This window comes from Artibeus jamaicensis, unplaced genomic scaffold (assembly GCF_021234435.1).
Source record: "Artibeus jamaicensis isolate MK-2021 breed Jamaican fruit bat unplaced genomic scaffold, CSHL_Jam_final contig_685, whole genome shotgun sequence".
NCBI classification, from domain to species: domain Eukaryota; kingdom Metazoa; phylum Chordata; class Mammalia; order Chiroptera; family Phyllostomidae; genus Artibeus; species Artibeus jamaicensis.
In genome coordinates this window covers 19,764,070-19,779,468 of record NW_026521924.1, presented here as the reverse complement: position 1 = coordinate 19,779,468, position 15,399 = coordinate 19,764,070, and the positions used below count along the sequence as shown (strand labels likewise).

At 50.8% G+C, this 15,399-nt stretch overlaps 2 protein-coding genes across 3 annotated transcripts; one reads left to right on the top strand and one right to left on the bottom strand.

Annotated features, from left to right (window-relative positions):
* Positions 1-2,630: 2,630 nt before the first annotated feature.
* BLCAP (BLCAP apoptosis inducing factor) lies at positions 2,631-13,075 on the top strand. Its single transcript, XM_037164489.2, has 2 exons — positions 2,631-3,000; positions 11,144-13,075. Exon 2 carries the CDS (start codon positions 11,320-11,322, stop codon positions 11,581-11,583), a length of 264 nt encoding a protein of 87 aa, XP_037020384.1. The 5' UTR covers positions 2,631-3,000; positions 11,144-11,319; the 3' UTR covers positions 11,584-13,075.
* Positions 7,830-9,479, bottom strand: NNAT (neuronatin). 2 transcript variants are annotated; one of them, XM_037164491.2, is made up of 3 exons: positions 9,229-9,479; positions 8,223-8,303; positions 7,830-7,999 (listed from the first exon to the last, which is right to left on the bottom strand). In XM_037164491.2, exons 1-3 carry the CDS (start codon positions 9,298-9,300, stop codon positions 7,910-7,912), a joined length of 243 nt encoding a protein of 80 aa, XP_037020386.1. In that variant the 5' UTR covers positions 9,301-9,479; the 3' UTR covers positions 7,830-7,909. The 2 variants fall into 2 exon arrangements, with proteins under 2 accessions (XP_037020386.1, XP_037020387.1); XM_037164492.2 differs by lacking the exon at positions 8,223-8,303 and having other exon boundaries at positions 9,229-9,473.
* Positions 13,076-15,399: the final 2,324 nt, after the last annotated feature.

Sequence of the window (15,399 nt, the reverse complement as noted above, 5' to 3'; positions counted from 1 at the left end):
TTAAGACATGGACGTTTTCCAGCACCCTAGAAAAGTCCCTCTTGCTCTTTTCCCATTTCTACTCGGCCTCCAGCCCAGATGACTACTATTCTGATTTCTTTTTTTTTTTTTAATTATTATTTTTTTTTTTTTAGAGGGGAAGGGGAGGAAGGAGAGAGGGAGAGAAACATCAATGTATGGTTCTTTTGTGCTCCCTTGGGTCGTGTGGTTCGCAGGCCCGCGCTCAATCCACTGAGCTACACCAGCCAGGGCACTATTCTGATTTCTATCATCCGAAATTAGTCTCGCATGTCCTTGAGCTTTACATGAACGGAATCATACAATAAGTACTATTTTTGTGTTTAGATTCCTCTAGTCCACATACTGTGCATGTGATTAATCTGCGGTGTCACGAATGTCAGTATTTTGTACTTTTAGACACAAAGTGTAGTATTCTGTTGAATAAATATGCCAGAGTTTGTTTTTTAATTCCCCTTTTGGTGAACATGGAGCTATTTCCAGTTTGAGCTATGAATACATCTGCTACAAAAACTCTTGCACAGGTCATTTTGTAGACATAGGCACTCATTTATCTTGAAATGAATTCCTAGGAGTGGAAATTCTAGGAAATTCTAGGTTATAGCATAGCTGTATGTTTAGATTTAGTACAAACTGCCAGTTTTCTAAAGTGGTTACACCGATTTTCTCTCACTAGAAGTGTGCAAGAATTTCAGTTGTTCCACCTCCAAGGCAACACTGAGCCCCTTCTCTTTTTCTAAACAAGAGTTTTCACTCGAAGACTCCTCTTTTCCTCCAGAGTCAAGTATCGAGTGTACGCAGCATAGGTACACTGATCCCTCAGCCCATAAGCATCAAGACAGTGAGAGGCACATGCAGCTTGTTTGAGTCTCTGCTAGAGAAGAGATGGGCACCTCTTTACATGGATGTAACCCTAGGAACTGCGATGGCCATCTTATGACCGTGAGCATAAAAACAACATGAAGACGGCAGAACAGAGATGGAATGGACTTGAGAGATAACATGGCCTTGATGACTTTGCCGAGCCACTTGGTCAACCTGCCACTGAGTGGTAGGCTACTTATTTTTTTAGGCCAATTCAGCTAAGATCTGATTTTTCTTTCTTTTAGGAACTTGCAATATAAAGGAACTTGCAATTGTCAAGTCATAAACCTTCCTTGTAACCAAACCCAACGGTGCCATTTCTGTCCCCACGGTCAGCCCCACTGAGCACTCTCTTTCTTGAAACCTTCTCCCTGGGATCCCATGCTGCCCTGGTCTTCCTCCTCCTCCACTGGTCACTGTTCTCCAGCTCCTTTCCTGACTCCTCCTCTTCTGCCTACCATCTGATCTACCTTCCCTCCCTTCAGATCTCACGCAGCATCACAATACATCACTTGTGAGTGGCTGTTACCCACATATGTATTTCCTGTCCAGGTCTCTCTTCTGAGCCAGCCCCAATCTCATACGAAACTGCCCACTGAGCCTCTCCACCTACATGCCACACGGGCATTTCAAACTTACCTTCTCAAAGCCAAACTCTTGACCTTCCCCCTCAATCTGATCCTTCTTCAGGCTTCACCACTTTGGTCAAGGGCTCTTTCACTCCTTCATACTCAAGACAAACACTCAGGTGTTACTGCCAATAAATACCTCAGTCCCCAACCACATCCAATTTTACATCCTTTACATTTCTACCTTCCCAAGCCACCGCCCGATCTGAGTCACCATACTCTGCACCTGGATAGCTGCACAACAGCCTTCTAACTGGCCTCCACATGCCCACTTCCACGTACCTTTAGAAACCCAAATTTGGTATCATTCCCCTGAAGAAAATGGCTTCTCATTACTCTCTAGATAAAACCCAAATTCATTCAGGAGCTCTACCCGCACAACTCCTTGCTCACCTCTAACTCTTACCCTGCTTCCTCCCACCTTCACCTCTAGGTCAAGTGGTTCTTTCTGCCCAAAACATTTCTCCTCTCACTTTGGTGCTATACACCTCCTAATTGTCCTTGGTCTCTCGGCCTAAATGCCAGCTTCCCAACACCTCACATTAGGACTCCATTAACTTTTTATAACTATACTTTGCCCCACAGTGCTCCCCGTGATGCACTGGTTCAATTACAATTATTAACATACAGTGTATGACGATTGTCCTTCCTCTCCCTTCCCCCAGGTCTTCCTCACTAGATTGGCAGGGCTTTGAGGTTAGAACAGTGCCTATCCTACCCTCCATTCTACCTCTTTGCCTCTAGCACTGCACTTACACATAGTTAAGTGCTTAGGAAATGTGCTTAATTAGCTAATAATTGAATACACTGACTCATTCAACCCCCATAACAACCCTGTGAGGTAGGTATTTCATCAGACAAGGGGAAGCTGGCAGTCTGGGCAGGCAAGTGGCTGCCCAAGGTACAGGGCAAGGGGAGGAGTCAGGTCTTGACGTCAAGTCCGGTATTAAGTCCTGAGACCAGATTTTTCCGCTCCTGAGCCTTGGCCCACTAGTGAAAGGGCCAGGAAGGGACCGGACTTTGAGCCTCGGCCACCCACGTGGACCAGAGGCGATAGGTGTTCACTTACAGAGACCGAGTTACGCCCCCGCTGATATCAGGGAGTAAAAAATCACAATCTGCTGCATATGCATGAGGGGACCATGGGTCCGTGATTCTGGACTGTCCCGAGATGCGCCTGACTAAAAATTCTTCTGGCTTGAAGACTTGAGAGCCCGCAGAGTTCCGCACACGTACGAAAAAACTCCTCAAAAGGTCATTTGCAGTGGACGTTTGGGGGATATCGGGCGAGGGCGTTCTCAATTTGGATCTTATGATCAGGCGTCTTCTATAGACAGCCAGTTCTCAGAAGGGGTCCTCGGCCGGCTGGACTAGAAGACGAAGGGGGCGTCTCCTGTGCTTCCTGAGACGTCTTTGGAGAGCTAAGGTGGAGGCCGGCTGCGACCGTGCAGGCGACAGTGGCGGCGGCGCCTAATGGCAGGGCTCTCAGGTACCGTGGTGTCGGCCTCCTGGGGGAGGGGTGAGAGGCCCTTAATGCGTCCGCGCCGCCATGTTGCCCCTTTGGGGTCACCTTAGGCGTCTCCCGTCCCTCTTCGGGATTTCTCTTCGCGCACCCTCTAGCCACCTATGTCCGGTGTCACGTGATTGCCCTGTTTGGGCCCCAGCCCGGGCCTTGCGCGGGGAAGGGGGGGTCCTTTCCCTGCCCGAGGGCGGGTTACGGGACTCCTGGGTTCTTGTAGCCTCCAAGGCTAGCGCTCGCCTGTCCGCTCCCAGGATGGAGCAGGCAGAACGCAGGGAGCACAGGGCTGGGGGCGCGACCACCCTTCTTGAAACCCGGGTCCTGTGGCAGGGGACCCGACTTCCTGGAGGCCTGTCACTCTGTACCCGCCACTTTAGTTGCATTTCTATGTCGGAAGGGTTGTGGGGTAGAGGAGAAAAGGGTCTCCCGCCCTGGGCCCCTGCTTCAGTGTCTGGGGTGGTAGGTTGACTCAACTTTGAATCTTGGGCCCTTTTTTTACTCTCTTTAGCTTTACGTCGTCTGGACAGTCGTTCCTTTTCCTCCCCTATATATGGGGAGTGGTCCTCAATGGCAGCCGAAGGAACGGAATGCCTGGCACACTTGTAGCCTGGAAAGAGGAATGGGGGATGGGGGACAGTTGCTTTTCCCTCACTCCTTCCAAATCTTTCATTTCCTTCCAGGCCTCCGTGTCCCTTTTCAGCGCTAAATGTTGGGACAGATTGGGGTCTGTCCTAGGAAAGAAATGGTCTTTCTTATTTATAGGTTTGGATCGTGTTTTATCCCTTTCAGGGAACTGGTGTGTTGGGGACAGCTTCTGTTTGCCCTGCCTGACATGGTCCAGCCATCCCCTCAGCCTTCTGGACGGCAACACCAAAGCCAGGACCAAAAACAGTTTCAGCTTAAGTGCTAATGCCAAGTGTTAGATCGTGTTTATTTGTTTTAAATAAGAGACTAATTAATGTCAAGCAAATGTGTTAAAAGGTTCAGAGCCCTTGCCGATTTCCAGTGACCATATCAATTCTGTATCTGAAATGGGTCTTGTTATAATTCCAGCCAAAAGTCATTTAATCTTTTATGTGTAATACGTTGTTGTTTTGAGGAGGAATCTGGAAGTCTGGGTTTGGCCACCTTTTTGTTGTTGTTCTCTAATATTGGAAACACTGAAACATATGCATTTCATTTAAACCTGTAGTTGTGTGATATACCAAGGACCACATGTTGCCTGCCTCTCTGACTTCCTGTCTGGGAATGCTCAGGAATCTGGGTCCTGCTGGGGTGTGGGCCCTGTGGGAAGGACAAGGGGACGAGGGTGAACAGGATCTTTCCCAGAGAAGATGGTGACATGTCTCTGGGGCATATAGATGAAGTAAGAGGTCACCACTGGAAAAAAGAGACCAGATTAATGTCGCCTGTGTGTGCATGTACGCACTTGTGCATATTTAAGTCCTTGGGGGCAAAACTAGCTGCAAATTCAGACTCTCACTTTACAGTGCTGGCTCCTGAGCAGGTACATATTTGAAAATAGCAAATGGCTCACAGCAGACCTTCTCCCTCATCCAACACACGCATAATAAATTGTTGCTGTTCCATGGAGGAAGCTCAAGAAACTTGGCCTCCCTGCCCCTTCCTTCAGTCACAATCCACATACTTCATAGATAGAGGTAACAGTGTCACATAATGCCCCTGAGGGTCAGGGTACCCGAACTCCCCTGCAGCTTAACTTTAATTGGTTAGGCTAAGAAATTAACATTCTTCTTGGGGCAGTTGCACCTGTTGCTGCAGCTCCACGCAGCCATCCCAGTTCTCTCCCAACTCATCTCCTCTATCCTTGGCCTTGTCGGGGTAACAGAGATAGTTCAGGGAAAGGGGATGCCTGTGGACTTTTAGCCTTGTGGACTAAGGAATCTGCAATAAAACTCTGTAGTCATTTTCAGTTCCTCCCATTGCTCTCTATCAGAATACAATATTTTAATGGTATCACTGCTGGGGAGGGGGATTATAAATAAGATGTGTTTGGATCAGACTTTTAGGCCTAGCACTGGAATAGAAAGTGAACACACTCCCGTCTTCTCTGTTGGGTTGTGTTTGCTGCCAAATCATGAGGGTTTGGGAATGGGGGACCAAAGGAGGGCGTGGATGTGTCCATTCAAGCCTGCTCACGTGGGTGTAGGTCGTCATCTCACCATGCCCTGAGCCCTGCTGATGTAGGTGGAGCAAGCCCCACAGATGGGCTTTGCCAAAATCCTCTGGAAAGCCCTGGGGCTTTCAGAAGCCTCCTGCCTTTTAGAGAAGGCACAGGAGACTTAAGAGAGGCCTGCTGTGTCCATAGCAGCCAGACTCTTCCTAGCTGCTGCAGCCTGTCTTCCTGAACCCAGCTACCCTAAAACTGGGCTGAGGTTAGAGCATCCAAGGCAGTGGGCACACCCCCTCGAAGCCTCTGAGGGGAGGGGCGGCCTTCATTAAGAATACATGTTGAAATATGTTCATGGTTCTGGGGGTCTAGTGTGGAAAACCACAGAAACTCCAGTCTTCAGACTTGCCAAGGGATGGGCTTCAGGAGGGAGGTGTGGGCATTGCCTACTGATGAGGCAAGAGGAGACCTGTTTTACCTTCAGGCTATGGTAAGAGGTGAAGCCACCCAGCCTAAGGAAGATCGAGTCTCCGATTGCACATCCCCATTCCAGTCCCGTGAGTCCTGATTGCTATTTTGATAACAGAATGTTTCTAGTGTGTTAGAGTTCACTGAGATCTTAGCAGCCCTTTTATAGACGGGAACTAAAGATGAGGGTAAAGAAGTGACCTGGCCAGGTTCCCTGGGCTGACTGATGGCAAAGCCAGTATCAGAACCGAAGGTTGCATCCTATACCCCCATAATCCTGGGATGCTGGGCTGCAGTGAGAGGTGCTGGTAGTTGGGTTGAGAAACACAAGGTGCTTGCTGAGAGGAGGAGAACATTAGGCTCAAGAGAGCAAAGTGCTTTCCATTCCAGAGTGTGTATGACAACTGTGACTAAGGGATTTGAGGAAGTGGCAGAGAGAGATTTATGGCCCTCCAACTCCCTCCCTTGGTGTTGACCCAGGAACAGGTGTGTGGTGACAGGGACATGTAAAGCCACAGACAAAGCAAAACAGACAGCACGGCCAATTGGCGAGGCAGTCAGCTGACCCCATGTGGAAGGAGTCCCAGTTCACTGAGGAGTGGGCAAGAGGAGAGAGGTTGAGCTCAGCAGCCAACCCACCCACCCACCCTGACTTGATGGCAGGGGAGAGCCCAGGACCAGGGACCTGGTAAGCACCCCTAAGAATGTGGAGGCTAATGCAGAAGCAGCACAGAACCCAGTACTGGGAAGAGTGAGATGGAGAGAGGTTGCTGGGGATAGCAGAAGAGACCCTGGAGAGTAGGGCAGGTTGCCTTTGTAGTGGTTCTGGTAGAAGTTATAGGGCTTGGAGTGGTGAGCTGGGTCAGGAGGCACCACAGCACACTGCTTATCCTGTACTCATTGCCCGAGCCAGCGCCCACCCTGCCCAATTCTCATTTCCTTGGAGGTCCAGGATGAAGATCACTTTGTGTTCTGAAGTTCTGACCACCACCACCCCCGCCGCGTCGCTAGTGCCCCATTTTGAGAGCCACTCCCACTACTCGCCTCCTCCCATCTTTCCCAGTGATTACCTGCCGAGGCCCCTTTCCCAGGACAGGTGAAAGCACCCACCCCTCTGTAAGGAGGTAGTGATCCCTTACTCCCAAGACCACTAGTGAGGACTTCTCTCTTAGAAGGGGGTATGTGATCCTTCATCTCAGGAAATGCTGAGATGGAACTGGCTGTGTGAGGGTCCCAATTTATTCCTGTTGAGTTGCCTTCCCTCCTGCCCTCCCTCTCTCAAGGATCCTGCTCACTCCACAATGGGCACCTAAGCTCAGTCTTAGATGTATATATCGCAGCCGCAAAAGAAGTCACAAGAGAGAACTTTTTGGTGCACCTGCACCGCCCCGCAGGGTCCTAGGACACTGTGCAAGACGGGGAGGTACTTTTTTTATTTTTTGTAGAGGTGGTCCCTGTCCTCCAGGAGCTTACAATCTAGCTGGGGAAACACAACTAATGCACACTACACAATCATTACAATTAGCGATTACCACAATATTGACCACAATTGCGTGAGACCAGGGAAAAGATCAGTAAGTGGCTGGGGGCTCGGAGAAGGCGTTTTAGTAAAGTTGGGATTCTTTTACTGGTTGAATAGGTCCGAATTGAGTGACACATTTTTTTAGGGTGGGGTGGGCTTGGGAGGCAGTGAAGGGGAATTGAGGGAGCAAAGGCAGCAGGGCTGGAATGCACATGCCGTAGGCAAGGGACTGAGGGCCACGCTCTGTTTCTTAACCGTCTTCCTCCCTTGCCCATGCCCTCCAGTCCTGCCACACAGGCATGTAGTTGGCTCCTTGTCTGCTGCTCAGAGATTCAGGGCTTCAGCTGGTGGTGTTGGAATGTCCATTCTGCTGGCTGGTGTGGTGGTCTGGATCTCTGTGGTGGGCCTGCTGCCGTGGCCGTGGCTGTGGGGCTGGATGTCGCTGTTCCAGCTTGGTCCAGATCGGAATGCCTATGCCCAAATCTCAGAGGTCTGCTCCCTCCATCCCCCCTCCTCCCTCTACCCCGCCCCCCAGTGGGAGGGGTGCAAAGGGGGTTGGGAAGGGATCTGGTATTGTCGTCATAGATTGCAGTGCTGCTTCTCCGTAGGCCTGCCAGCCCCTCACTGACCTTGGCAAGTGCTCCTCTGGCGAGAGAGCACAGGGGACCCCCCATTCCTGGGCAACACTGGCTCCCATGCTGGGTGAGATGCACAGGAGCACCTGGTGACAAGGCCGCCCAGGGCTGGGGGCTGCGGCCTCAGTTGGGGGCCCGCCGGCGCTCTCCCAGCACCTGCCGCCCAGTCCTCGACACGGTGTACGCCAGCTTCTGCAGGGAGTACCTGAACACCTGTAGTGAGAGACCCAGGACCTGCCCTTAGTGGCCGGCACCCGCAGCCTATCTGCAGCGCTGCTGTGCCCGCCCCCACCCCCGCCCCCTGCCCCGCCCGCCTGCCCTACTGGGAAAGGCGGGCAGGGCGCAGCCTGCCCACAAGTCAGGGCAGCTGGAGCTTTTCCAGCTGGCCCGAAGGCTGCATGGTGGCAAGCTGATTGGACCTACAACTTATGTATACCTCACTTCTTGCAATGGGCTGGGTCCCTGGATGATTTCGAAAAGGGAATCCTACCCAGTAAATGCAGCATTCCAGGAACACCTTGAAGGAAATATGCAATTCCTTTGGCAAAGAATTCCTTAGCAGGGAATTCTTCCTGCAAAGGGTATATTTAGAATAAATGATTTTATGGGCAAAGTGCTTTCTTCTGATTTTTTTCTTTTTAAACAAAGCGCTTTGCCTCAATTTGATTTTTTTTAATAAAGTGAAATTGGATTTTTAGGAAGCAGTTTTTCTCTTCCGTTTTTTTGCAAAGAGCCTTTTCTTCTATTTTTCCTCAGCGCTTTTATCTGATTCACTTTCTTGTTAGCTCCTTTGTCTGATTTTTTCTGCAATGCGCTTTTTATCTAATGCAATTTTTCTAAGTGTTTTTGTCTATTTTTCCTGCAATGCGCATTTTCTCAAATTCGTTTTTTTCCCCCATGAATTACTTTTTTCTAATTTGTTGTGGGTTGGTTTTCGTTAAGTGCTTTGCATTTGTTTTTGAGAAGTGCATTTTCTAACTTATTTTTTGCCCCAGCCCCGCAATCACTTAATTTTTTAATGTAATTTCCCCGCAATGCGCAATTCTTTAAGGCAGAAAATTTTTGCTCTGCGAGTTGTAAAGTCTGTTTTCGCAAAAACAGACGTGCCCCGCCTCCCTCCTGGGATCGAGTCTGGGTATAGCGGGTTTTTCTTACCACGTTGGTCGCTAAGAGCCTCGGCGTTCCTTGGCGGCTGGCGCCCGCCGCGCCCCAACTCTTTGTTCCCGGCCGGGCGCGGGCGCACTGAGAAGGGTCTGCGCTAGGAGGAGGGCGCAGGGAACGGGTGGGGGCGCGTGGTGCCGGCCGGCCGCGGCACTCGGGCAGGCAGGGATCGCGGCAATCAGGATAGGACGGGTCGGGGAGGCGGCAATTACAACGTGGGCTTGCCGGATTGGGGGCGCGTATCAGGACCCCTCTCCCACCCAGAACCGGGGCCCACTTACCTGCAGCAGCACGCGGAAAATGTACCAGCCGATGATGAGCAGTTCAGCCGATGCTACTGCCACCGCCGCCATGGTTCCGAGAATGGGTCGTCGAGAGTGAGTGTGCCGAAGGCTGCGGTTCGCCGAGGGCCGCCGGTCTCTCGGAGTCCGCTGTTGGGCGCACTGCCGCAGCCGCGGTGGCCGCGCCTTAAGTATCCACCCGCCACCCAAGTGCGCATGTGCGTTTACAGGGGTCTAATGGGGGGGGGGGGTAAGCCGGAGGCGCTTCTCATTCGCTACGAGAGGAAAAAATAATCCATCTGCTCTTTCCACACCGACCCCCGCCTCCCTAGTTTCATCTTAGCCCCTTTCCAGAAGATTCCGCCGTCCCCGCTTTTGAATTTTAGTGTAAAATGGAGGGGAACTGCGACTCTTAGTAGCACATACCGCAAGGGTAGGGGGAGTGTGCCTCTTGGTGCGGACCTCTTCTCTTTGAGCCCAGTGTCCCGTGCCGTACCAGAACCTACCTTGGGCCCCGATGGAAACCTAATTTAGAGAGGGATCATCGACCCTGCAGAGTAAAAAGGATGCCCCTTCCCGGAGTCTTAGCTTCACAGGCCCCTGTTCAACACTTTTTCTAGTATCTGATGTGTTGTAAGCCAGCGTCCTCTGTTTCACAAGTCTGCGTGCGAGTAATCTTTGAGTCCCGCTTTTTTTTACGGTTGCCAGACCTATGGTGGTGGCGATTATAGGAACCCTACAGTGCACTAAACTCTAGGCGGGAAAGTGGTAGTTATCTTTCCTGTGGGAAGGTTACGGGAGGGTTTGGTGCCTTTGTATAAGCGGGGCGGGATAGGATGAGCTGTCCCGTGAAGGGGTCCAATGCTTCCTGGGATAGTTTGCTTTGGGGCAGGTCATTTCAACCTCTTTCTTCTGCTGTGCTTCCCCCAAGGCCCCGGTAGGTCTTCCTCAGCCAGCGAGGTTCTTTGTACCCGTTGCGCTGGGTGGCTGGAGCGAGGTTTTGCTACCGCCACCAGAGGGTTGTGGCTGCTGCAGGTCCGTTTCCAGGCGCCTCAGTTAGACCTTGCTGACCGCGGTCTGCGAGCGTGGTCACGGTGCACCAGTGGCCCACCTCTGGTGGGCACCTCTCTCCAGCACGCTGCCTGGCACAGGGGCCAACTGCCATTTGTCCCTATGTGGACAGAAAATAATTTTGATTAAAAGCTCATAGAGGTCAGGTTCTATACCATGCCAGCAGCAGATGGACAGTGTAAGTCATCCAAGCGAGGTCAGTTTGGATGAAGTAGCATGGTGATTTTTTTATATTGACTTTCGAAGAACTTGGCTGGTTTCGGCAAAATGATGCCAGGCTGTTTGAAAAAGGCAAGCTCGTCCCAGGCTGCCATCTTAAAGTATTTGATGGTGCGGCCGCCTCTGCAGCTTCCTGAAGCTTGCAAGGATCCATTGCTTTCCATCTCCTCCGTCGGCAGTGCGTGTGCCGCTAACTGCTCTAACTCTACTCAGCACCCACTGTGAGAGAGAACCCTGTGCTAGTCCTGTGGGGCATGACTCTCCAGTGGCAACCACAGGGCGGTATTGTGAGGTCTGGACCTCTTGAGGACGGGCTGCAGCCCCAGGAGGCGATACATGATCTCTGCTGGGCAGGGCCCAGGCAAAGCCAGTCCACTGTTTGGGACCTGCGGGAAGAGCCCCCAAGAAGCACCAGGGAGACACCCCAGGGGGCTTCCAGAAATGGTGACTCGGAGATGAATAGACTTCCATGGGTGGGCAGGGAGGCAAGGGCATTCACATTTATTGTTGTTAACCATGATCCATTTTCCCAAATAAGTATACATTCTGTTCCTGTTTTTTTTTTTTTTTTGTCTGTCTGTCTGTCTTTTGTCTGTCTGTCTGTTATGTTGACTTTTCTCTTCAGGATCCCTGCTGCCTTGGTGATCCCAGGCTGACTGCCAGAGAGCACAGCGGCTCAGCTCCTGGAGAGTGAGGGTTGAAGAAAGCAGAGGGCAGCCGCCCGCACCCGCTGGCTCCCATTAGGTCGGTTCCTGCAGCGGTGCCCAGCGGCCTTGGCGAAGGCCCTGCCTGACAGAGATCATGTATTGCCTCCAGTGGCTGCTGCCTGTCCTCCTCATCCCCAAGCCCCTCAACCCCGCCCTGTGGTTCAGCCACTCCATGTTCATGGGCTTCTACCTGCTCAGTTTCCTCCTGGAGCGGAAACCTTGCACAATTTGTGCCTTGGTCTTCCTGGCAGCCCTCTTCCTCATCTGCTATAGCTGCTGGGGAAATTGTTTCCTGTACCACTGCTCCGATTCCCCGCTTCCAGAATCAGCACACGACCCCAGTGTTGTGGGTACCTAACAGTCTGCCTGTTTAGCTTTCCAAGGAAGCAGAAGACGGGAGGGGAGGCATTGACATAGGTCATAAAGCATTGGAGTTTCAAATCCCGCAGCCCGCGGGTGCCACATTCCTGACGGCGCCTTTTTGGCCTGTGATGTTTTATCCTTATAATGTGAATAATAGCACTGACCGGTGCTTTTATTGTAGAATCCTATAGTCGTGGGAGGTCTTGTGGTTGTGTGTATTCTGTTCCCATCTTGGTCCCAGCTGGCAGGATGGCCACCCCCCTCGCCTCATTCCTGCGAGGAGTCTGCACCCATCCTGGTTAACCACCCCAGCATGACCTGGGCTGATAAAATGCCAAGTCTCATTGTCACCTCTGTGACCCCTCCTTGTCAGGGTCTCCTCCTTCTCCAGTATGTTCCCAACTCCTCAGTCCCTCCCTTTAGTTTCTTCTACCCCTTTCCTTTTTGGGGGGAGCATCTGTCCAAGACAGTGCTCATATTTGCACTTATCTCGAATTTAAAGAGATTGCTGACGCCCAAGAGCCTCGCTTTTTCATCCTTCTTTCCCTCGTCAGCAGGCTAGACAGAAACATGTCTTGACTGTTTGTTGTTCACAAAATCTCCAGTATTTTTTCAACTTCATTTTTAAGAAAGAAGTAACCAATACATGTTACTCTTTCACCAGGGGTCTGGGCTCATGCCCAGCCTCACTTCCTTTGCCCTTCCTCCTGCCTTCCTCAGCTGTCCCCAGGAGGGGGCGGGCTGCCTCATCGTGTCTCCTGTGCATGCTCTGCAGGATTGAGGTGTAGCGTGTTCGTGTAGATCTAGACCTGGCCGTCCCCAGCCGAGTGAATGGGAGAGTACGGTGTGTTTCGTAACAGCCACGATCCCCTCGATAGGTGTTTGGATATTTTTTGGTGTGCCGTACGTGTGTGTGTACGTGTACAAATACATGTGTATATTCCTTTTCAAGAAGCTTTATTGAACGTGTTCTGATTTTGAGACTTAGCAATAGCTAGCTATAGTGGGTGCCGCTACAGTGTTTATTTAGCATGGGTATTGCAGAGTGACCAGCACACTGGACTCCAGGGTGGTTCAGACGAGACAGAGAGGAGCAGTGGCTGTCGTCCTCATGCCTGGAGCTCCTTGAGTCCTGCACACAGAGACTGTACATTTTGAAGAATACACAGGAAGACTTTGTGACTGTCACTTGCTTTTTTTCTGTTTCTGCACTTCTGTAACAAGTGTGGGCAACAAGACTCTCTCCTGGCCTTTGCCCACTGGGGATCAGCACGGTTGTCCCTCCAGTCTACACCACACCATCTTTCTCTTGCCTGAGCGGGGAGGCAGGTGGGCCAGGCAGAGGACAGAACTGGATGCAATCCATCTAGGGAATGGGACCGCAAGGCCACACTTGTGGAACGTTTGGACTGCATTCTGGAGCTTTTACTTCTGGTGTGTTCGTTGCACAGCTGTTTGAAATGTTTAATAAAGCTTTATAAACTTTACTTTGTGGTTTTATGTGGCTGCAGTCCATTGGGGTTGTGGTGTTGGATTTCTGAGTTGGTGGGGGCCGGGGGTGGCACGGAGGGGCTGAGTCTCTGGCGCCAGAGTACCTTAGCCCGAAAATCTGACCTGCTCTCTGGAGAGCAGATGGTGGGGGTGGGGGAGGGGGAGCAGGGGCAGGCCAGGCGGTGAACAGGAGGGAGTCTGAAAGTTTTCAGAGTTGAGACACTCGAGTTTCTCAGCTCCCGTGGCTTCTCGCCTGAAACTGTTTCCCTCCATAGGAGACTTGAGTAACCGATCCCCTGACAACTTAAGACAGCTGGAACCCTAATCATCAAGGATTTTTATGATGCTACTTTTGAAGTAAAAATAAAGTGAAACCCCTTATGCCTTATGGCATCTGAACTGGAAAAATAAAGGCTGGCCGTCCAACGGGGGCTTAGGCTTAAAGCAATGGGTACAAGTGCCACAGTGGTGCGGGCTGGTGTTGGCAACGTGCACGTACTCTGTGGCTGTGACCTTTGAGACAAAGCAGGGCATCTCGCCAGGGCCCTGTGCTGGGTGTCTGCCTCTTGGTCTCTTCTGGAAAACCTAACAGGAGCACTACATGTCCAAGACACAGCTGTTGTGATGAGGGTTTGTTGAGATAACAGTTGCAAAAGATCTTTGGTAATTTCATAGTTCACCTATTTTACCTAGGTTTTTAATTTCTCGCTGTAGTTCTGTGTAGTTTTCTCCTGTCCTTTTAAATCTCCCTATTGTCTGTTTTCCTTTTTTCATTTCTGCTGTTGCTTATCAGTGTTTTCTCTTGGTCAAAACTTGCCAAAGCCCTGGCTGGTGTGACTCATTTGGTTGGAGTGTTATCCCGTAACTGCAGGGTTGTGGGTTCAATTCCCTGTCAAAGCACTTACCTAGGGTGCAGGTTCGATCCCTGGTCCAGGCACAGAGGCAACCAATCGATACTCTTCTGTCTCTAAAAGTAATTTAAAACTATCCTCAGGTGAGGATTATAAATTAAAAAAAAAAAAAAAACTTGGCAAAGATTTGTTCATTTTAAAGGTCTTTTCAAAGAATCAAACTTTTATTGATTATATCTGCTGAGTATTTTTTTTATCTGATTCTCCAGTGCTTTTCTGTCTGAATTCTTCTTTTCTGGGTTTTGGGATATATTTCTTGGTTCAGCAAAGTCTTAAGCTGAGGAGCACACATGTGGAAAGGAAGGTTTGTTCAGCAAACACTGAGTCCCTGTACTGTGATTGCTGGGGATTTCAGGGGCAAGACCTGGGCCCGACTCCACAGGACCACATGATTCTAGCCTAGTGGGAAGACTAAGAAAATAGACAATTGCAAATTCCAAAAACAAAACAAAACAAACAAAAAAGGCTTTTGTGGCCCCACTCTCCTGTGGAGGCACCTGGATGATAAATGAAGCCAAGATTATTGCTTATTTTGCTCTCCCTTAGAAACCAGCTTTCTGTTGCAGGTCAAGCTTGCTTAAAAGTCACAAACAGGCCTCCCTCTGAAAGATTTCTGACCCTTCCCAGCAGGGAGCCTGCAGCCCAGCCCCTCCCAAGGTGACTGCCAACTCAGCACTCTGCCCAACATTACTTTCCACCTGACCAAGGCAGCACCAACAGCACCCCGCCCCCTCTTCCTGAACCGCCTTTCAGGAAAAGGAAAAGTAGATGCCTCTTCTGGAGCAGAGCAGAAGCATGCTCTCCAGTTCTGCTGGTCTCTGGGCTCCTAGTGCAACATGGTACCTGCCTGACCCCATGGGGCCCAGGACTGGGCTGCTTTAGGAACTAGTCTGTGTCCTGCTCTGGGCCTCAGTTTCCTTATAGGTAAAGTGTAGTCTTTGGCGTAAACACAACCTTTCTAGCCCTAATATACAGGGAATCCTTTTTCCTGGGATATTAGGGTCTCCTGGATACATCGGAGGAAGGTGACTAAGCTCTGGGAAGGCGGCAGTGCCCTCACAGGGCAGCCTGCATGTGCTTTATGCTTAGGCAGTAAGCCCTGATGTACCGGTGTCAGAAAGCCTTCCTGGACTTCATCCCGCAGCCTGGAGATCCACTCGCCTAAAGCACTATACTCAGCCCTCTGTTTGATGCTGGCGTCAGGGCTAGGCACCAGCATTTTGTAGTGACTGGGTTCCTCTTGTTTCCGAGGGGGCCTGAGTTATTATTCAATCGGCAGGTCCTTGTCAGACTCCCATGTAGGAAGGCAGGACTTTGGGCCACATAATAGACAAGGTGGACGATCTGTGCCATCAAGGAATCATCCGGGTGTGTGTGTGTGTGTGTGTGTGTGTGTGTGTGTGTGTATA